The sequence below is a fragment of the Gymnoscopelus microlampas genome, assembly GCF_963454915.1.
Source record: "Gymnoscopelus microlampas genome assembly, chromosome: 17".
NCBI classification, from domain to species: domain Eukaryota; kingdom Metazoa; phylum Chordata; class Actinopteri; order Myctophiformes; family Myctophidae; genus Gymnoscopelus; species Gymnoscopelus microlampas.
In genome coordinates, this window is record NC_139954.1 from 24,466,639 (window position 1) to 24,488,804 (window position 22,166).

The 22,166-nt window shown below is 41.2% G+C and overlaps 1 protein-coding gene across 3 annotated transcripts; it reads left to right on the forward strand.

The window, feature by feature from the left end:
* Nucleotides 1-2,089: 2,089 nt before the first annotated feature.
* On the forward strand, nt 2,090-20,400 carry ddx3xa (DEAD-box helicase 3 X-linked a). 3 transcript variants are annotated; one of them, XM_084083952.1, is made up of 19 exons: nt 2,090-2,422; nt 4,158-4,209; nt 4,470-4,517; nt 9,240-9,416; nt 9,737-9,860; nt 9,995-10,099; nt 10,456-10,555; nt 11,271-11,406; nt 11,675-11,772; nt 11,867-11,965; nt 12,086-12,246; nt 13,229-13,373; nt 13,630-13,774; nt 14,111-14,161; nt 16,137-16,318; nt 16,453-16,570; nt 16,700-16,853; nt 16,968-17,095; nt 17,249-20,400. In XM_084083952.1, exons 1-19 carry the CDS (start codon nt 2,378-2,380, stop codon nt 17,341-17,343), a joined length of 2,163 nt encoding a protein of 720 aa, XP_083940078.1. In that variant the 5' UTR covers nt 2,090-2,377; the 3' UTR covers nt 17,344-20,400. The 3 variants fall into 3 exon arrangements, with proteins under 3 accessions (XP_083940078.1, XP_083940079.1, XP_083940080.1); XM_084083953.1 differs by having other exon boundaries at nt 9,240-9,350; nt 9,734-9,860; XM_084083954.1 differs by having other exon boundaries at nt 9,240-9,350.
* The last annotated feature ends 1,766 nt before the right edge of the window (nt 20,401-22,166 follow it).

The following is a 22,166-nucleotide window of genomic DNA, read 5'->3' on the forward strand; positions in this document are numbered from 1 at the left end:
GTTTTGTCCAGCAGGTGGGACCATAAGTCATTCCTCAAAAGCATCAATGAAGCTATACAAAATCAAAACAACAGGTATGATAATTAGACATCTAAAAGATATTGTGTTCTGATGCTTGCCATAGGAAAAGAAAAACTAGAAATATCCAAATAAAGCCCAATAAACTCCAGGAACAAGAAGATCCACACTGGCAACATTGTCCCATGGGTTGCCTTGCCTTACTCTGCTGAATATGCTGGCGATTGGCACACTCTCATTCCACCTTATATAACAGTCAGCTGGACAGGGAGGGACTAGCAACCAGTTGGACAACATTTTTAGAGAAGGCAGGTGTTAATACTGCTCCACACTGTAGGTGTGTACGGAAAGCACACAGTGTACGCTGCCAGTGTCAGATCAGTTATGGCGTCATTAAATATACTCCTATGCTCAGTGATTCATGGTGAGTCAGAAAAGAAACCCATTCATGTTGAGTCTTGCTCATGATATGGCCAAGCTGTTGTGGGCCTGATCTTCAATTGACTTCCGCTCACACCCATATTTGATTATTTGGCAGCAACTTTATCTTCAATTACATGATAGGATAAGATGTAAGACAACACTTTAAAATGTGTTGTTGGTACATGGATTAAACTGAGTTTGGAGATTATGAGCCTCACAGACTGGTTGGCATCTGAAGCCCCCATCCAATTACCTCTGGTATACTTGATCCCTGTGACATATGGTCACTATACCACCCAACACACCCCCACATCCCTTCCCCAAATGACTTTACTGCACCTATACATACACATGGCCTGTGTAAAGCTTTGGCTAAGGACATTTGAAACCTATGACCAGAAGCCACACCAGATGTCTTGTCCAGTTTCCAAGCAGCCCAGTGGAAGCAGGAATTGTGTACACGTGCATAGGCTGGTGTGTTTTGGTGTTTTTTTAGACTAGTGGTTTCAACTACCAAGGGACAATTTAATTTCTGTATTATTAGACAGGCCAGAAGAGATTATGTATAAGAATGACTATTCAGATAATGACAGTAATTCTGTGCTAAAACTAATTTAATTTAACAAAAATCTTCTCTGGAGGTCACACTGGCACAAAATATTTCAAATCAGGGTCTGCAGCCTAATTATCAATTTGGGGGTCCTTGACAGCAGTCGTTTGAGAACCACTGCTCTAGACAGGTCACTGCGACAAATCCCTTATTCCCTTATTTAATTATTAATTTGGGATATACACAACAGTATATTTTTTAAATATATATTTTCAGTGTTTTCAGGATTTAGCTAGTGGTGTGGAGATTTGTCCAATGTTGTGTCATGTAAACATGAAGTTGGGTTCAATCAACATACATGTACAGTTACAGTAACTAACAGCTGCAAAGTCCTTGTATTTTCTGTGTTGGCCTGAGAGGTGTACTGTGAGAGGCAGTGGTGTAAAGTAACTAAGTAGGCTACATTTACTCAAATACTGCTGTACTTAAGTACTTTTACTTTACTGGCGTATTTCCAATTTTCAGTACTTTCACTTTTACCCCACTACATCTCAGAGGCAAATATTGTATTTTTACTCCACTACAATTATTTGAAAACATTAGTTATTACTGTAGTTACTTTGCAGATATAAGTATTATATTATAAAACATACATTAACCACTTCAGCCCTATGTTATACATAGGCTGTTTGAAAATAGTCTTATAGTCCATCTTGTAGATCAGCTATTTTCAAACATTTTAGTAATCTTACTTTTGGAACTTTAAATATATTTTCATGCCAATACTTTTGTACTTTTAATAGGTAGCATTTTGAACACAGGCCTTTTACTTGCAACAGAGTATTGTTATATTATGGTACTGCTACTTTTGCTTCAGTAAAATACCTGAGTACTTCTTCCACCGGTGGTTCAATCAACATACAGTTACAGTAACTAACAGCTGCAAACTCAAAGTCCCTTGTATTTTCTGTTCTCGGCCTGAGAGAGAGGTGTTACTGTGAGAGGTTGGCCTAGCAAAACGGACCTATCGCGATGTTTGCCCTGGGAACTTTAGTGTAGTGTTGGTTATCTCGCGGTAACCCAGCGTTCGGTCTCTCATTCCACCACGGTCAAGACAGCCAGAAGGGGGGATTCAACTCAACAGCTCCGACACAAAAAAATATTCATTTGGGGAAACAACCCGAAAGGATAATTTATTAAAAAAACAAGCAAGATTTGTTTAATTTATTTATACAAAGTAAACGTAACTTAACACAACCGATTGTTAACTTAAAAATCCGCGTTTTCGTTTTTATTTTATTTTATTTGTTTCTGGCTAACTGGGTCGTGCTAACAAAGAAAAGCCTTTTCTCTTCAGAAAATAATCCCCCACTATTCTCTTTAGTTATGAGTCATGTGGTCGTCGATAATTCACACGGTCTAGAGCAGCAGGTAAGCACTTTTATTCCAATGTATAAATATATATTTGTTTATTACATCTGAACTTGAATACTCTTTAAAACAAACTCATTTGAAACAGCGGAAGATATTATATCACAGGGCGATTTTGTCGTGAGGGCTTTGCTAGCTGCTAAGCCGCTAGCCAGCCGTGGTGGCTAACGGCTTAATGCTTTAGTCGCACAAGCGTTTTATTCGACAAAAGACAGTCTGAACCGTCTTTATTTTTCAATTAAAAACGTATTTGTGGGTCACGCGACGAAGTTTTAAATGAATCTTTAAGGTAAATGGTTAAAATGGTGGAGGTTGTGTCGCCGTCGAAAAGCTTGTGATGGCGGAGCTCATTATATAGCTGGTTTGCCAGTTAATTAGGTCGACCAACTAAAACGTGATTTGATTCACTTTTCACTGTAATAACAGCCAATCAATCCCACAGAGACGTTGATGTTTGTTCGACGGTATCGTTTACTAAATAATACTTAAAACGCAGCAGTTTAATGCACGTTCGCGAGCATTTTTGGATACCGGCCGGCGTTCTGTGTAGCATGAGCTGCTAGGCCTTAAAATACAAGATACAAGGATTCGTCAGTGACGCAAACCTCACGCGGAAGAACCCCAGACCAATGTTGCCATGTTGGCTTATTATAAGCGACTTTAGGCTTCTTTTTTATGTGAAGTTGCTAGTTAATATTGGTAATTGCGGTTTTTGGGCTAGTTTATAAAGCGTAGTTGCTTATTTTGGCTTGTTTCTAAAGTGTAGTTATTTGGGGTTATTACACAATAGTGTAATAATATAATGTGAATATTTTCATTGTAATCACTCTCAAATGAATATGTGACAAGGCCTACTTGTCTGTGGGGCCCCATCTGAAAATACTGTAAGCCAGCGACCCCCATACAACATTTGTGTTAACATGTTTTACACATTTTCTAAAAGAGCTTTTGCGACGCGTTGTGAGCTTGTAGATATGCTATTTTCAAATCGCCTATGTCTAAATACAGTAAGTTTGAAGTGCTCATGATGTGACGTAGTTGCTTCTTTTGGGCTTGTTTTCCTAGACTTGGTTGCTTATTTATCTCGCTGACTCTGGCAACACTGCCCCTGAAACTACGCAAGAGGTCGAGCCCGCCAGGGCCCCACGAAGCTACAGCCTACACTAATTTCCGACTGTTTGTGACGTTGCTGACTTATCCTAGGTGTATTCTGATACTAGGCCCCTATGAGCATGAAACGTGGCGCAGGAAAAAAAACGGGTTGCGGCGAATTTAGTTCCTCTTTGGCACCATGCCGGGGAGACAATAACTAATATATTTTATTGTTGTACTAAATGTTAGGTAGGTATATGTTTAGCTTGCTGGTTGATATTTTTTTCCGTCGGTGCGAACAATTTAGTTTGTTTGTACTCATTCTGTCAAGTCTGAGAAAGCAGAAGATAGGTTGCACGTGATTAAATGTAATATAGTTATGCAGACGGCGAAGGCCTGTTCATCTGTGATGGTTGATTTGAGCCGAGACCCTACTAAAGCCAAATATGATTGCAACAGGTAGATGCTTAGAAATAAATAACATGACTCTTAAGTTTAGCTGAAAGACGACCATTTTAACAAGCCATTTAAACGGCAATGTTTAATGTTTTTTTTGTGTTATTAATGCAGTCTTCATTCTGAACCTACACATTGCAACTCAGAAACAAATTAACACTTTCTAAAATGGCTCCTTTTTCCCTAGCTTGCTGTCCTAGACTTGAACTCTGCTGACGGACAGGGTGGAGGCACTGGCAGTAAGTATTGATCTAGTCTTTGCTTAACAAGTGATATAAATGAAATCCATTAAAATATGCCCAGTAAACATTCGTAACATTTGCACCCAACCTGAATGATCTGTGAACCAGAACATTATATCTCATTTGAATTTGATAAATTATTCCTGTTATATTCTATTTTATCCTGCAATAACCACTCTTTTTTTCCCTTACACACAATTGTTTTTGATAATGCTGAACAGTATGTAACACAAAATGTTTTCTCTTCTCAACCTCAGGGCGTTACATTCCACCTCACTTGAGGAACAAAGATGCTTCCAAAAATGGTGAGCTTTATCTCTAATATCTTGTCAGCCACTCTCGGACCATAAACAATGTTTTAGTTCACTTGTAGCTTTATATTCTCTCTACGGTGAAGCACAGTAGCAATAACAGAACAAAATTCTGATGTGACATTTAATAGTTTCTTACTTGGATAAATGCTTAGGCATTCCTCCTTCAGATGTAAGACCAAGTCAGGAAAGTGTCAAATTGTTTGACTCAATAAATTGTCCTTGCAAATGGAAGTGCCGTGGTAATGGCACGGTTTGGATGATGCACTGCCTTTGCTGCTACTTGAGCTAAAGACTGCCGAAATGAATAAATTGTATGTGTTAGTGTGAGAGACATGGAACGTAAGCCACTTAAAGTTGATTTTGTGACTGAGCATCATGGCGTGCATTGGCACAGGTAAAGTAGGACAAGTGGTCCATAGGCTTGAACTGGATATGGCCTTGTTGCTCACATTCAGTTGATCACAAATGAAAGTATGGAAGTAGGCCAATATTTGTTGACCTTAAGTAGTTTAACATTTGATTTCTCTCCAGATCTTGGGAGATCAGTATTTATCCGTTTCCCTTTCATTTCTTTGGGAGCTGTTGACTTACCGTAATTTATTTCAGAGTGGCAGTTATGATGGCTAGAATGAGAGGACAAGAAAGTGGTAGGTTGTTACTCTAATAAAGGCATGAGCATACCCAAAATCATTCAACCGCCAGTCTTGGTTGTTGCGTGCGTTGTACGCCTAAGTAGTTTTGTCTCTCTCTTATCGACATTAAAGTGAGATGCATTGTATCTCATGCATACTCACAAGTCTAGGCCATAATCTCAATTTGCACTTTTAATATCAGAAATCATGGTACTGACTGTCTTTGTGGCATTACACACTTGACTTTTTTTTCCCGTTTTGCTGTTTTCTTATTCCACAGCAGGAAATGGTTATTCCGCTGGTAGACAGTGCGGTTATTCTGTGGCACCAGTAAACCTCTGTAAGTCCCTTCTGTCTGCTTTCGCTGAGGGCATCCTGCATTCCCAAATGCATGAAATAGCCATTTACACACCAGCAAAGCCAGTGTGAAGGGGGAGAGGGCTAGTTTATATACACACTCTACACTTCAAGGTCAAGACCACTTTGGTTGAGGTTTGGGTTGTGTAGTTACCTTGCCATGATATAACTCCAAAGATGGACAAGAAATCAAATTGCTCCATTGAGTTAAATTGTATGCTGAAACGGCTCTCAAAGTCGTAAACAAACGCAAACAAAGTTGATTCAAACAATATAGAATATCACAAAACCCAGTACTGTTGGTTTTTTAAATAAAAATGTTAACTTCCTGTTGATTTTGCTATTTTTATTAATAAGAAAGCCCGGACTGGATCCACAGATCCGGATCTTCAAATGGTAAAATCAGCAGGAAGTTGACATTTTTATAAAAAGAATAAACAATACTGGGTTTTGTGATGTTCTATATTGTCTGAATCTGCTTTGTTTATGTGCTAAAAGAGTGAATTTGAGAGCTGTTTTACCATACAATCTTAAGTCAATGAGGAGCATATTTTGAATTATCAATTTCTAATCAATGGAGCAATTCTATTTCTTGTCCACCTTTTGGAGTTACATCATGGCAAGGTAACTACACAACCCCAACCAAACCTCTACCATAGTGGTTTTGCCCTTTTAGCTTGTCAATGGTCTCCTGGTTAATTAATGAGCTTATCTTTGCTGGGATGCTTTGCACAATTGTGAGAATGCAAGAGGTAACAGGCAGTTGAATGTTAGTTACCCGATTGTCATGTTAAAATGATAAAGGGGAATATATTTTCAAGGCCAGTTTAAATTAGCCTGACGCATGAAGTTATAATATGCATTTACAACTTGGTTTGTGGAGGAGACTGGGAACTCTTTGACACTTAATTATGAATTAATTCTGTATTGTATGCAACAGGAAGCATTTTTCACACGAAAAACACATTTTTCATGTTTCTGAAGTTTCTTCTAAGCAGTACCCACAGCCATGGCAGGCAGAGCGTGAGCAAAGACATAGACATAACTATACTCCTGGATGGGATGACTGTAGGACCGGTAAAACATTTATTAGTCAACCTCAACACCCATACTGCATTAGTAAATAATCACAACCGTTTTTATAGCTTGCTTCCTTACCTTTACTTAGGTTACCCAAGACTGGCCTCTCAGGAGCTTGCCTTTTACCATGCCTACAGTGGGGGCTGGCCAAACAGATGTGGTATACCTTAATGTACCTGCATGTCATGCCAACTATTCAGTTCATCCTAGTATATGGAAATGGCCAGGCCTAAATGAGTGCATAGACAAAATGCTTTGGGCTGGCTACTTGTTGAAAAAGAACCATTGGAACTTTGGTCTAATGCAGTCATAGTTGAAGCTTGCATTTCTAGTTGCTTGTGATGCATGGTGATGGTGCTTTGAAGATTCTGCATTGCACCAATAGTATGGCTGTCTTACTAATGACAGTGAGTCACAATATCTGCAGTTGGACGGTATTGGCCTAGTGATTATTAGCATTGTCTATTCATCCACTTCCAAACTTGAATTTGTGGAAATAATTGACCAAATCAGGCATTTTACGTAATTTAGGAATATAGAAATTCACAGCACTGTTTTACAACTATGTTGCCAGGTTGTATCATATGCCAGCACAGGCATTTCTGGACACTTATCAGGTTACAATCTGAACCACCCTTGGTTTTCTATCTGCGCATGGTAGATGCATACTGTTTGACGTACAGGAAAGTTGAGGAGGAGATGTTTTATTTGGGTTTAACAAAACTCCACATTTGAAGGAACCTGGCACAAAACCAGACTGATCAGGAAAAGATCTGCATGTTAAATGCTTGATTTCATGTGCTTGGATTATAATGTGTAGAACTAGCCCTTCTGTTTTACTTGAATCCACTTCCAGTAGATTTTAATAACGGGCAGAAGCTGTGAACAGTGGTCAGTGATGCCGGAATGACTTCTGTGACTCATTTTTTCAGCACATTTCAAATGCAGGCACCAGCACTTCCCCTCAGTGCATAGTGTGCATTAATAGCAAACTGAATGAGCTTAAATATTTTTGGACTTGGCTGCCATTGTTGGTCTAATCTTTATGATCTGGTTCGGTGTGGAGTCATTTGAGATGCTGCCTATGAATGCCTGTTAGCCTCTGATCCGCCATCGCGTAATTTAAAGCATTTGGCTCGTGTGTGCCTGTTAAAACAAGTTACAAGGTGTTTTCCTTTCTGTGTGCACTTGTAGTCAGCACTGCACTGAATGCACCTACCTGTTGGCCCACAGGTACACATTAGATCTTCTTATCACAGACCTGAGAACAACCTCATCATGCCTGCCTGGTCCCATCCTCTAACACAAGCATTCAGGCGAAACTAAGCCTAGATCTGTTTGCCTGGGAATGTCCCCTGATGCTGCTATGGCATAGTCTCAGTTACTAGGCAAGCTTCACCTTGGTGATGCTAACTGTATTGTCCCCCTACCAGCCTCTTCCTCAGCCCATGCTGATAACGGTGTGGCCAATGATGGGAATGATGATACAGCCAGTGTGCACAGCTGGGCAGATCGTTGTGGTAATTGTCCCTCTACGGCAGAGAAGTCAGGGGCATAGCCTGATTAATCTTTTGGGACAGACATTTCCACAAGTATAAAACTAGAAAAATGTGCCCCTAGGAGCCAGGCCAGGTATCTTATTGTGGGCCAGCAAAGTTTGGAATCCAGTCACAGGTGGAAATTGGCGTGGCGTATTTGGGGATTTGTGTAATAATCCAAGGCAAAAAATCTGTTGGAATTTTATGACCTATGGTTCAAGAGCTAGGTCAAAAAGCGAATGTGCCGGTTAAAGCGCCGATTTGAAAAATGTAGGGCAACCTTTCTTTCTTGGCCTAGAGGGAATGTATGTGCAAACATTGGAAGCCAAGGAAAGAATATAAAAAAAACGGACAGATTCGTCTTGATCACATGACCATAGAGATGATGTGTACTGATTTGTGTGGTGTTTGGACAAAATCTGTAGACAATAGACATAATATAAAAAATGTGTTTTGCAAAAGTCGGCCTCTAGTGGCGCTACAACAGATTTGGTGCAGAGGTTTTTACATGGCCTCCAGGAAGTGTGCATGCGAAGTTGTTCGTCAAGTCGTCCAATGGTGCTGGAGATTAGCTGCTCACAGACGGAAGGACGCGCGGACACACACACACACACACACACGGACGGACAGGGGCGAAAACAGTTTCGGCCGCGCCTTCGGCTGGTGGACGATAACATACCTCTGTGATTCAATGGTGACTTTTAAGCATCAACTTCTCCTAATTAGTTTTTAAGGGAATTAAATTTGCGTTATTTTCTTTGTGTGTGGATGTCTTCTGATTATACAGCATTTCTTAATTTGCGGGGAAAGATATCCCTTGAGAACATGAGACATGAATGTTTGAGAATATATTGTTCTTGTGAATCACTAGTGACAAAATGTTTCCTGACGGGGAAGAAGCCTTATCATTCTGCTAAGCTTCAGTTTTATTCTAGAGTTGTGTGTTGCCACTAGCCAACCAATAAAATTGGGCAAAAAAAGTAACATTTTAAATCTGGCCCTGAGAGCAATAAAGTATCCCCTTCTTCTGACACACCAGATAAACAGTTCTACACTACCGTACAACTCTTCTCCCCTTTTCATTATGTTCTCTCCTGTCTCCAAAGATTCACCCGGATGGGACGGTGGACGCAGCAATGGATTTGTGAACGGGTACCACGACAACCGCACGAACGGAGGCTTCGGAGGGCGTGGTGGACCCCCTCGCAATGATAGAGGTGGGCGTGGCAGCTACCGTGGTAACAGGGGCGGCGGCTCGTTTAATCAGCCAATGCAAAATGCAGGTGGGGAGGCCTTTTGTGCCACTCTGTAACTGTAGCCATAGTAGTAGCAGCATAGATTTAGATGGACAATGGATTATTTTACCCCCACCCTCAGTAGCTATATTTGTACATGTATTAAGGGTAGTTTAGACAATTTATTTATATTGATAGTTCGCTGCAATTGCTGCCGGTCATCTAAGACGAAATAACCGTTGGATGGTTTGAACGAAAGTGAAGTTGTTCTACTCGGAACGGAACAGCAATGCTCTCATAGGTAAGACTAATTTGGGGCTGTGTTTTTCTTTTGCTGTATCATTGATCGTCTCTCTGTTAAATAGCAGGGTTTGGAGGAGATGGTGGCTGGGGAGGAGCTCAAAGAGATGCTGCCTATAACAGCTTTGGGGGACGAAACGATAGGGGCAAGTCTGCCTTCTTCAATGACCGTGGGACAAGTAACAGAGGAAGGTGAGTCAAGATTGTGGTTAGCCCTATAAATCCATTTAAATAGGGTCCTCTTTGAGCGAGTGGCTTAATTAACATCTGTTGAATTTCTTTATGCAACTGCACGTGTTGACCTTGGTTTTGTTTGTGCATTGTAGGTACGAGCGTGGGGGCTTTGGTGGTGGCGGAAACAGCCGCTGGCAGGAGGACTCCAATGAAGAGGATTGGTCCAAAATTGGCCCAAACAATGAGCGCCTGGAAAAGTAAGGCCAATTAGAGACATTACGTTTGATCCTCCTGGTGTGTCTGACAGCACTGTCATTGTACAGGACTTAAATTGAACGTACAGGGTTAAAACATGTTCTGTGGTAGCGCCCTGGACATGTACCCATGCACCTGCTAGTGCTAGTCGTCAAATCGACCTGCACCTTCAAAGACGAGAAGATAAATGAAGTGCTGGGCGACGGGTACCTATATAGAATTGGGTAACATACTTCACCCAGGTCACAACGTGACTTTGTTGGTATAACGTCTCAACCTATATCCACTGGCATGAAAGAATGAAATAGAACCTTCTTCTTTGACTCTAACCTTTGTGAATATTGTTTTCCTCCTCCAGTGAGCTGTTCTCCGGGAGCAACACTGGGATTAACTTTGAGAAATATGATGACATTCCTGTGGAGGCCACTGGAAACAACTGCCCGCCCCACATAGAAAGTGTAAGTCTACGCTCACGCAAGAGGTTCCAGTATTATTCATTTATTCCGTGGTGGGTTTGATCTAAGTGCAATGTTTGAAGGATAGTGGCGTAGCAGCAGAGGTGAATTTTAGCTTCAATGTGGTTTTCTGCACAGACACTTGCAGAAGCACCAGAAGGGCTCTTGAGGCCCAAGTACAGTAATGAGCAGTGCAAATGTCTGTTATGATTCGTTTCAAGATTTCTGAAAATACACTTTTATTGAACACAATATAGTATAATCTTAGCTTTATGATGTTTCTTTAACCCTATCCCTAGCCAAGTAAGATAAGTTAATATCTCTGAGGGAATCTGTCAGTTGTCTTTGTGTTTATTTCACATATTTACTGTAACGTTACTGTGTGATACTCGCATTAAATAGCAGGACTATGCCTACTATTCCTTGAACTAATGATGATCCTTAATCAGCATGGCTTGCGTCATTGTTGTCTACATTGTCTTCCTTATAATTGTTGTTCTAATCTTATCAGTTAAGGGCAAAGTTTCTCCTTTATGCTTTACTTACATGTGTGAATTAACCTGGAAATGAAGCAGAGCCATCTCCTTTACTTATGTAAAATTATTTTTTTTTTAAACAGTGACTGTCCTATTTCAGCAGCAGCGCTGGGTGCATGTTTTGTAAACACTGACATGAAATGACGAGTCTGTTATACTGATGTGTGTGCTTATGATTTTAGTTCCATGATTTGGACATGGGGGAGATCGTCATGGCCAACATAAATCTGACAAAGTACACTCGGCCCACTCCGGTCCAGAAACATGCCATCCCCATCATCAAGTCTAAGAGAGACCTGATGGCTTGTGCCCAGACTGGTGAGTTAAAAAATGATGCATACTTTTATTGTTTTATACCTGATAACAGAAAGTCTTGTCACATTCATGATTTTTCACTTGCTGTTACTAATTGTAGTAAATTTGTAGACACGGTATTAAGCTCAGCCTCTAGGTGTTTTTCTATACACACTAGGGAAACAGAAATACAGCTGTTGGAACAACTCCTGTGCTTTAGTTATAGTGTTATATTTTAAGGTGGTGTTTGAATAATTAATGGACTCCATGTTCGTCCCCTGCTGTATTTCAGGTTCTGGTAAGACTGCTGCGTTCCTGCTACCAGTGCTGAGTCAGATCTACACTGAAGGGCCTGGAGATGCCGAGAAGTCCGCAAAGAACAGTGGCCATGTACGGAAATCAATCTGTTATTATACACATTATTATAATTTTATTTGTCTTCAATTTATATCGTTTTGACACAATTCTCTCTCTTAATCTCCAGGATAATGGAAAGTATGGACGCCGTAAGCAATACCCCCTTGCCCTGGTTCTTGCTCCTACCAGAGAGTTGGCCTTGCAGATCTACGATGAGGCGAGGAAGGTAAGCTAGTATACTGGTGCCTGACAGTTGACACTATGCGCAAACATACACATGCAGTCTGTCATAACGGGTGTATAGCTTAAAGCCTAAGTATGTTTCTTTCCATTCCCCACTCTGTAGTTTGCCTATCGCTCCAAGGTGCGTCCCTGTGTGGTGTATGGTGGCGCTGATATTGGCCAACAGATTAGGGACCTGGAGAGGGGCTGCCACCTACTGGTGGCTACACCCGGGCGTCTGGTGGACATGATGGAGAGGGGCAAGATCGGTTTGGATTACTGCAAGTGAGTCTAGATGTTTCATCAAAATGTGCTTATGCTACCAGTAGACGAGCGAAAATCCTTGTACAAATCTGTCCTGGGGCTAGTCACCTGGAGCTAGTTAGGCCATCAGTTAAGCATTTTTTTTTTACATTAAATTAAACCTGCACAATTCAATATGTAGTCCAGGCTTGGGTATTAATTAATTCATCCGCCACTGCCAGCGGTTTTACCTTATTTTGAGTCCTTTTGACGATCCACAATTTTTTTTCAACCCGGATGTAAACAAACAATGTCTCGTTGGCAAGACTAGTCTCTCCTTTCCACCGGAAAAAAAAAAATTGTAACCGCGATTGTCCGTTCTGTAGTTGGCGGCAGTTGAATATAGCTTGTTTTCACCAAAAACGCAATTTGGGGAAAGAAGTCAGAGATAAATGTTTCTATAAATCTGATAACATTGCAGTGGCCAGTGTGATATTGTTTTGGGCGCTGCAACTGCCCCTATATGTGAGGTTTGGACCCCCACTCATTGCACCCCCCCAACCCTGCGCTGTGATTGGCCACCAGTGTACCCCCCTAACCCTGCACCGTGATTGGCCACCATTGTACACTGGTTGACTCTATTCAGGACTGTGATTGGCTAGTGAAACACATGACACATGTGCAGTCCTATAAATAGGACTGTGCACTTAATAAAACACATTTATGTTTTTTTTAAGTGAATCACCCACTGTGATGACCACTGTGACCACACCGCCCACTTCACACTGGGTGTGATTTTTTTTTTTTTTTTTTAAAGACGTAATTTCCGGGTTTATCCTTCTCTGGAAGTCAAAGCAGCATTCATAGGTTGGCGAAGACCGCCCTTTAGCGTAATCTAAAAAAATACAATGATGACGTACGGTAATATTACGTCTTTGGTGGTGAAGCGTTGGATTTGAGATGACGTAATATTACGTCCTTGGCAGTCAATGTGTTAATATGGTGTCTGTGTAATTACCTGCAGCTACCTTGTGCTGGATGAGGCTGACCGTATGTTGGACATGGGCTTTGAGCCCCAAATCAGACGTATCGTGGAGCAGGATACAATGCCACCTAAAGGCATTCGCCAGACCATGATGTTCAGTGCCACCTTCCCGAAGGAGATCCAGGTACATAGATGGGCAAATAATCCTTCATTAATTATCTAGCATATCGCGAGAACCGATCGATCGACTTCAAACACGGGTTGCATAGGTGGCTTTCCAGAAGCGCCCACCCAACCGATATGCCCATATATGGGCATATGCTGATGCTGATGACGACAGGTATCTCTATATATGGGCATAAATAATGGGCAATCTTGTATATAGAAATACCCATTTCTTTAATTGAATTAATTGAATACCTTCATTTTGATCGACTTAGATCTTGGCACGTGATTTCCTTGAGGACTACATTTTCCTGGCTGTTGGTCGTGTTGGCTCCACTTCTGAAAACATCACCCAGAAGGTGGTCTGGGTGGAGGAAAGTGATAAGAGGTCCTTCCTTTTGGACCTTCTAAATGCCACAGGTGAGACAAATATGACAGATTTCTTTTTTTAACTTTAAACAAATAATGCTAAGCTAATATTGACATGTCTACATCCTTGTAAATAAGTGTATTGACTAGTCTAGAACCCAACAGCAAAGAGCTGTCCTGTTTACTAGACATAACTCAAATCTAAATGCAGTAATCCTTGTTAAGTGGTTAGCAGTCAGGCACACAAACAAAACCATGTTTTATTTAAGGGGGATTCTTCTCATTTGGGTCGTGTTTTTAAGGGGTTGCTTCTCATTTGGGTCTATCAAAGCTGTTACAGTTGTATTAAGCAGCCTAAAGTTTACTGGACGGTTTGGTTTTATCTAGTCATTCCCAGTGAGGTTCAGGAAAATGTGCCAGAGACCCCAGAGAAGCCTGGTAAGTATGAGCATACTGTACTTAAGTCTGACCCACAAGCCAGAAACATCACATTCCACAACTCACTCCCTGCTCCCTTCCCACCTACCCACCCACCACCCCCTGCTCCCCAACTGAAATGCCTGCTCAGTTTTTGTTTTGTCCCCTCTCCCTTCTCATTTGCGGTATTAGGACCTAGAACCAGCAGTTACTAGTTACTCTCTTGAGACGGACTGTTGACTTGCACAATTTTCAAATGCTTCCATCAGACTGTCTGTACATTGAGGCGCTGAAAATGCGAAGAGGGGTGTCCGCCTCCCACCTCACTCTCGTTCAGCCTTTACAGTCGCGTGAATCAAAGTAGTCTCTGAAAATATAGCTTGCTGCTTTACAGAAATTGAAATATAAAAATATAAAGATTTTCAAATATATGTTAGTGAACAGAAATGATTAACAGATGAAAGCTTCCGTTTGCGGCTTTCAGGAGGCGTTGTTGGATTCTATATAGCATTAGAAGATTGTGGAATAGTTGTCTGGCTTGAAAGATTAAGCTGTAACACTTAAGCCATACATTAAGTGAAGTAGCAATCTGGGATTGCATTGGAATGAAGTATTATCCTGGTCATTACCCCTTTGAAAAAGAGACGACCTTGTTAGTGCAGCTTTCCTGCATGGGAAGATTTTCAACATCAACATTTGCTTCTGCTGGCTCATCATAGACACATTGGTTGGTTGCCCGTAGAAACAAAGCCCCGGTTTCCATGAGTCAGATGGCTGTGACAGATTGGATATTGGCAAGGATATTGCTAGTTCTCAGTAAACAGGATACTCTCATCAAACGGTGTAGATCCGCTTGGACCTCATAACTACCGGTATTTAAAAGTCCAGGAAAACTGCCATTATTAGATCAAAGACCAAACAAAATTGATTTTCATATTAGTTGCTTGGGATGTCTCCAGTTCCCAAAACCTAATTCATGTTACCAGAAGTTGTGATCTCTTACTCGCAAAGAAATTAGAATATGTTGCTTTTATTTGGATGGATACTGGATTTTTCTTTCTTCATGTATAATCTATGATATGGGCAGCCCTGGCTAAAGCATTCATTAATTATCGCCATGTTAACAGACTGCTGGAGATGGCTAGCTTTGTATCAGTGTTGCCATGCATCATTTCCCCACATCAAAACCGGGTCTGTCAACATGGCCACTGAAATTGCAACCCCCAGGACTACCAGGTCTCAAACAATTACTAGCAAAAATGACACGATGGGACTCATGCCACACTCCTTTAATGTATATAATCCTCCACCTTTTAATGTATTGGGAGATGTACATTGTTTTAGGCTGGGGTCACGGGTGCTTTGAGTAAGTTTGAAGGGTTAACGGAGAATGATTCTATTTAACCTGGAATGGCTGATCCTACCCCACCTCTGCTCTCCCATCTTTTTCTCAAGCTTTTTTTCTGATGGCCATTAATGTAAATGTCTATAACCATATATTTAATGATTAAGTAGCTTAAAAGATGTTACGTGAGGACAGTCATTTATATACACACATATATTGGCTATATGTTGAGAACTTATAGAGGTATAGAAGAAGTAAGGTTAATGGTTGTCAGTCAATGCAAAGCTTCTTTTGCACCCACTGTCTACGTTTTCAGTTGCCATTTCATTTTTCACCATGGGCTCACAGCAGCTGGCATTGTAGTATGAAGACTATTTTATGTTCCTGCTTCCATCTCTTGTATGTAATATGTAATTATGCAGCAATTTCCCAGGTGTTTCGCCCAGGCGGACAGGTTTTGTGGTTGGGTTTAGGCATTATTTCTGTGAGGTTATGGCATAGTGTTTGTGAGGTTAGGTTTAGGCATAGTTTTAGTGCAGTTAAATGTTAGGGTTTAAGCGCAATCCAGGCGAAACACCAAGGAAAGAGGGAGTCCCGTGGCTGCTTCTCAATTTGTTCGCACTTGCTCTTCCTCTCTCTTCCTGCCTGTAGGCAAAGAGTCCCTGACGTTGGTGTTCGTGGAAACCAAGAAGGGTGCAGATTCCCTGGAGGACTTCCTCTACCGGGAGGGCTATGCCTGCACCAGTATCCATGGAGACCGCTCCCAGAGAGACAGAGAGGAGGCACTGCATCAGTTCCGCTCTGGACGGTGCCCCATCCTGGTGGCCACAGCTGTATGTAAACCCCCCACACAAATGCAGTCTATGTGTTCCCATTCTTGTCCCAGGGCCAGACCTTAATTTTAAATATTCCAGGGACAGACCTTGATTTTAAATATTCAAACATTCCAAACTATCTCCTTGTCTAGGTGGCTGCCAGAGGTCTGGACATCTCCAATGTGAAACATGTTATTAACTTTGACCTGCCCAGTGACATTGAGGAGTACGTTCACCGTATCGGCCGTACGGGACGTGTGGGCAACCTTGGTAAAAAACACTTTTTTTTGTTATGAGTCTTATGCACAGCTTTATTAGTATAATTGTTTTAACTTTTGAAAACTTCTTTTGTGCTTCCGGTAAAACATTTAATTACAATTGCCCCATTATTGTTTGTAGGTCTGGCCACGTCGTTCTTTAACGACAAAAACAGCAACATAACCAAAGATTTGCTGGACATCCTGGTTGAGGCTAAGCAGGAGGTTCCCTCCTGGCTGGAGAGCCTCGCCTACGAGCACCAGCATAAGTGCACCACCCGCGGGCGCTCCAAGAGGTACTTGCCTTTTACTGTTCGACATTTCTGTACTTGTAATTACTGGCACAGTAACACGTGTGCCAGCCTGGAGAAACATCAGTATATATTTAGAAGTTTATTTATTTTGTGTAGATTCTCTGGTGGTTTCGGAGCCAGAGACTACCGTCAGACGTCTGGAGGTGGTCCTAGTAGCTTTGGTGCAGGGGGACGTGGCGGGCGCCCCACAGGTGGCCATGGAGGAAACCGTGGCTTTGGCGGAGGTAAGACATCAATAATATATCCGAACTGAAAACATGTCAACACAGTCCAGTCAGCTGTCTAAAAGGAGAAAAAGGCATTGCAAAGGCAATCTGCTCATTAACACCTCATCACTTCCTGGGTTGATGACTGACTTCTGTCCTTTTTCCTCTCAGGTGGTGGCTTTGGTGGTGGCGGCAACTTCTACAGCAATGATGGCTACGGTGGAAACTACAGCCACTCCGGAAGTGTGGACTGGTGGGGCAACTAGTCGCCTTAGGAATAGGTTGCTATGCCAACCCCATGGAAACCACATGTTAACTTTAGCCAGACAATAACAATCCCCCCTACCCCTGTGTAGCTTCACTGACACACAGTACATTACCAACCCTGATTCTCTGCCCATGACTTCTTACAAAACAGAAGTGCAGCGCGATGCAAAGGAACGTCACATGCACGCGCGAACCCACTGGAGACTGCAGAGATTCGCACACCTCATTATAGAGAGTGAGCATGGATGCTGACATGCGTTGTCCGATAGCAACCTCGGACTTTCATTGTAAAAAATACTATACTTTTTTTTTGTCTTTCTGGGGGGAAAACCAACAACTAATTGAATAACCTGAGGATCACTTGTATGTTAATGTACTGTGCCTTTTGAATTTAAACAGGAAATCTATGTTGTCATTTCACCAAATGAACTTGGCCATGAGCTCTGAATTTGGTAGTATTGTTATTTTGTTATTTGGTGAAAAGCATTAGAAATGTAAAATCAGCTTGTACTTAATCAAACCTTGGCAAACACTGGGGTGTTGTGGCTCGTGCGAGGCATGATTCCATTTGAACTTCAAATTTATTGCAGGGACATCGTGTAGCCTTTTTCTACAGTCAAACAGCAAACGGAGCCATCACTGTCTGATTCCATTGGGACAATTCTCAGTGAAGAAACCATAATCTAAACTTAAGGGACAAAAGAGTTTGTTTACTGTTTTTTTTGTTTTGTTTTTGTTTGTTTTGGTTTTTTCGCTCACTCTATCCTGGACAGGCTCCTTTTATGGACATGGTAGTCTTTGAAATAGCCATTCCTATTGTGATCTTAATCAACAAAGTCATTAAGCTCAGTGCCAACACTCGCTGAGGTTTAAACGAGAATAATCGATGCTGGAACTTGTTACTCCACATTTCCCAATTGACTTGACAGTGTTACGGCAGCTAGTATGTTAACAAAGTGCTAGCTACATTAAGTGGGCGGTGTTTTTTGTTTGTTTTTATTTTTACTTGAGACATTTTGTGCATACATGCACAATTGAAAAACTGAGTCAGTTTTTTGATTTTTATGAAATGTTTCTTTACAAATAGGTATCAAAACAAAAAATGCCTGCCATGTTGAAAGTGAAGTTCAAAATGGCTGCATAAGGACCACAGCATCGGCGGCATCGGGAGGGCATAGCGGGGTGTTAGCGTTTGCCGATCTACCATTAACCGCAAGGCCCATACGGTATTCTACGCATGCTAGTGTTTTGTTTTTTGGTCAAGGAGAAAAGACGTGAACTGAGGCTTAACTTAATTACAAACGTTTTCTCTTTTCAAGCTGCGTTGGAGGCATGGTTCATCTTTAAGAGACAGACATTAGAATGATCACTGAGGTTTATCAGTTCAACAGCAAAGGCCGGAGCAGGGCAGATCAGCACTCCGACCACTGGGGAGGGGGGGAGGGGGGGCGGGGGGGTAGGCGTGGGGCGCAGTTTACAGTGCACCATTTGTCAGTGGCTTTGGGTTCTATTGCTGCACATTCTAACTGTGGAGGTGGCCAAAGATAGGCGAGAGTGTCCACTTCCTAATGGGGACACAAGTACTGTCAACTCCTCTGGGGGTTCATCTGCTCAGACTTGTATAAAAAAAAAAGCTCTGGCTCAATTATGCCAGACCAGGCTTTTCCTCTAAAAGAGGAGCAGCCAATGAGAGGAGGAGGGATTTGGGCATTTCAACCTTGAGTGCTCGGTGTTTCTCCTCAGGTGTGTTGTGCCTTGAAAACTTTTTTAGAAATTGAACTAAAAGCGGATGCACTGACAGTGTTGAGAACTTTGAGATTGAATGGTGCTACTTGATTTAGGTGTGTAGGCCCTTGTACGTCGTGCCCATCGAGTTTTACAGAAGTTATTTTATTGCACATCTAGAGTTTTATATAGATGTCTTGGATATGTGTCCTTAAGCTTCCAAATATTGTGTGTGAGGAGATTGTGAAAAACGCAGCTTGTTTACAAAGGGGAAGGGTTCTCAACGTTAGACCAGGATTTATTTGGGACCAGGGGATTTAGCAGTTGGGGGAATTTAGCCATTTGCACACAGATTTCTAGATTCTACTTTTGCTGCTAGTTTTGTGTAATTTATTAAGCATTTTTGACAAATATTTATTTTTGTAAGCCTCAAAGTGATTCTTTGGAAGTTTCAGAAACTTGACCAAAAGACAGTACAAAAACACTGGCACTTGAATGTTGAATGTCACCTGTATGCGTGAAATTTATATATTTCGGGGTAGTGTGAGCTTTTTAATGTTTAAGACGCATTGGACTCAGTAAATAATATCCACAGCTGTTTCAAGGCCTCCTCAGGGCCAATCATCTATTAGATTCCCAATTGGCCATCAAATTTGAAATGGTTGGAACAAACATGCCAAGGTTTGGAATAAAGTTGTTAAAAGAGCAAATAATTTCCTAAGCGTATCAGTGCAGAAGTGTTCGGATTCTCCAAGTGTGTGCATAGTTTATGATTCTTTACTCTAATTTGACCTGATAATTATTTTTCTCCAGTGAATGTCTGGCACATGGCAATCTTTAAAGAAACAAACATGTGGTTTATTCTCTATTGTTGCATTTGCATATATGGCATCTCTTGATTTCTCCCCGAGTATGGAGCAGGTCTCCACTGCAATGGTGATTTATATGGCAGCCCTGTACTGCTGTTTGGGATGAAGTGAGCTCTGTGCACAGGCTGTGCAAGGCAGAGCTCTGCCCAAGACTTGCTCCATGCTTAAAAGGAGAACCCAGAGCTCTGTAGATGTAGACTTTGCTTTCTGTACTAGCTTAGAAGCTAATGCACTGCATGGGAAATACTCAGCTGTGCGATTATTGTATGATTTTACCAAAATAAAGTTTGAATGCAAAAGTATCTGGAAAAATCAAGCATGTTTACTATAGATGTGCAAAGGACACTGATGTAGCAGGCAAGCTTTTGCCTTCTGTGGCTGCATGGTGGATAGGCAGCAAAATCAAATTTGGCTTAGATTTGTTATTTTGAAAATATATAAAGATTTCATTTGTAAACCCAACTTTGTCTATGGTTTTATTTTGCCAGGAGCTTAAATAATGTGATCAACTGATATTGTTGACCTGTACTTGCCGTCAAGAAATAAATGCTTAAAGTAACCACTGTTGATCGAGAGCCCAAGTTAGGTTAGTTGTAAACGGGGGAGGCTATAATAAATGTCTCTAGAAAAAGCGGGAGGGGACTCGAACAGGATGTTCTGTAAGAAATGCCATTAAATATATGAAATATTGGTAAAATATACATTGCAAGTATTTTCAGCATGAAAAACGGGCATCTCTGTCCCTGCATGCATCTGCCACAGCATAGTATGTGTCCCACCTTCTGGGTCATAGTGAAAACCGTGCTAACCAAAATCTTTTTTTCCTTTTTATTTTTTACTTGCACCAATGTGTTGAGTAGGACTCATAATCGCAGTCCCTGAAACCCATTTAACATCAGTTGCATAACTTGAGATATGTCTGCATGAAAAAGTATGACCATTCTTCTGATTGAAAGATGGTATACATATATTTAGTTTTATTTTAACTTAACGTTTGTACACTGCAAAACCCTATATTAATCACATTTTAGTGTAAAAATTGACCTATTTTTTGCAGAGTTGCCAAGATGTCCATTTCAAAGGAATTTAAGCAGGATTATAGCCCAACTACAAGGGTCATATTCAGTCTTCTAGAGAGCTGATGGTTGCAATATGTTAACGGTGACCTAGATTCTGCTCTCCACTACCACTCCACACATCTCGTTATTGACAAACTATCGATCTACTTGCTGATCCACGATCCGTTGCAACATACATTTCTGAGAAGTTCCCCCTCTGTTTATGTTTGGCAGGGTCAAAGTGAATGTGTAAGGTCTTTATTAGGTCTTGTGTACAGGTAGAGGTATACATTAAGGGTCAAATGTATTTTAGTTTGGCTCCTCAAACATTACCAAGAGAACTGTATGTGTTTGTTGGATGGCACAGTAATCTGAGTGCTGTGCTTTAGTTCCAGGCCTGCCTCTGGTGTTTTCCCTGATCTGAGTGCTGCTTTACCACTTTAATCCTGCCAACCGCCCATCTCCCTTCATCTCCATCCAGGGGATTTGGCTACCATTAAGAGATGGATTTTGTGAAAGTGTGTGTGTGTATGATGAAACGGCCCCAACCCTAAGCCAACTGCACATACACACAGTAGCTGAAGCACACACTTTTCTCTCTCACATGAAATTTGTGTCAATCACACATCCAGTGAGCTTGTTCAGCTATGTCGTGGAGAGTGAGTTGTGACATACACACAGAAAGTGACATTTGGACATTTACTTTAATAACACATGGACACAATTGTCAGGTATGATCTACAGGTAAGCGCATGCTTCTCAATTTCTCTTCCATTTGTTGATTTTATATTTCAACTGCTTTGAAGGCATTGAAACTTCTGTTTAATCTGAAGTGTTTGCAGGCATTCTGATTTGCAGTGCTTTCACTCAATATTTCAACTGTTTAGCATTAGATCCTGGGGGGTTTTGTGATCAAACAACCTGAGAAGAGGGTCTGCATAAAATAAAACTAGATTCACGTTGGAACCAATCGCTACACTCCTAGTAGAAAAACAAATGTATTACTTTTTTCTTTTGGGAGAGTGGCCACTACGGAAGAGTGCGCTCCTCTGTATTGTTCCCAAAATGTTGAAAAATTAAATATTGGGAAAATGTTTTTAAGTAAAGTATACATGATTAGGACATGCTTAAACATTCTACAATTGAGGTCTAATATTTCTACAATAGCTA

Excerpts from the sequence above, each read along its gene's own strand:
- ddx3xa (XM_084083952.1), top strand. The coding sequence starts at position 2,378 with ATGAGTCATGTGGTCGTCGATAATTCACACGGTCTAGAGCAGCAG. Across the intron at positions 2,423-4,157 it reads CACACGGTCTAGAGCAGCAG|CTTGCTGTCCTAGACTTGAA; the intron begins GTAAGCACTTTT and ends CTTTTTCCCTAG. Across the intron at positions 10,556-11,270 it reads GCCCGCCCCACATAGAAAGT|TTCCATGATTTGGACATGGG; the intron begins GTAAGTCTACGC and ends TTATGATTTTAG.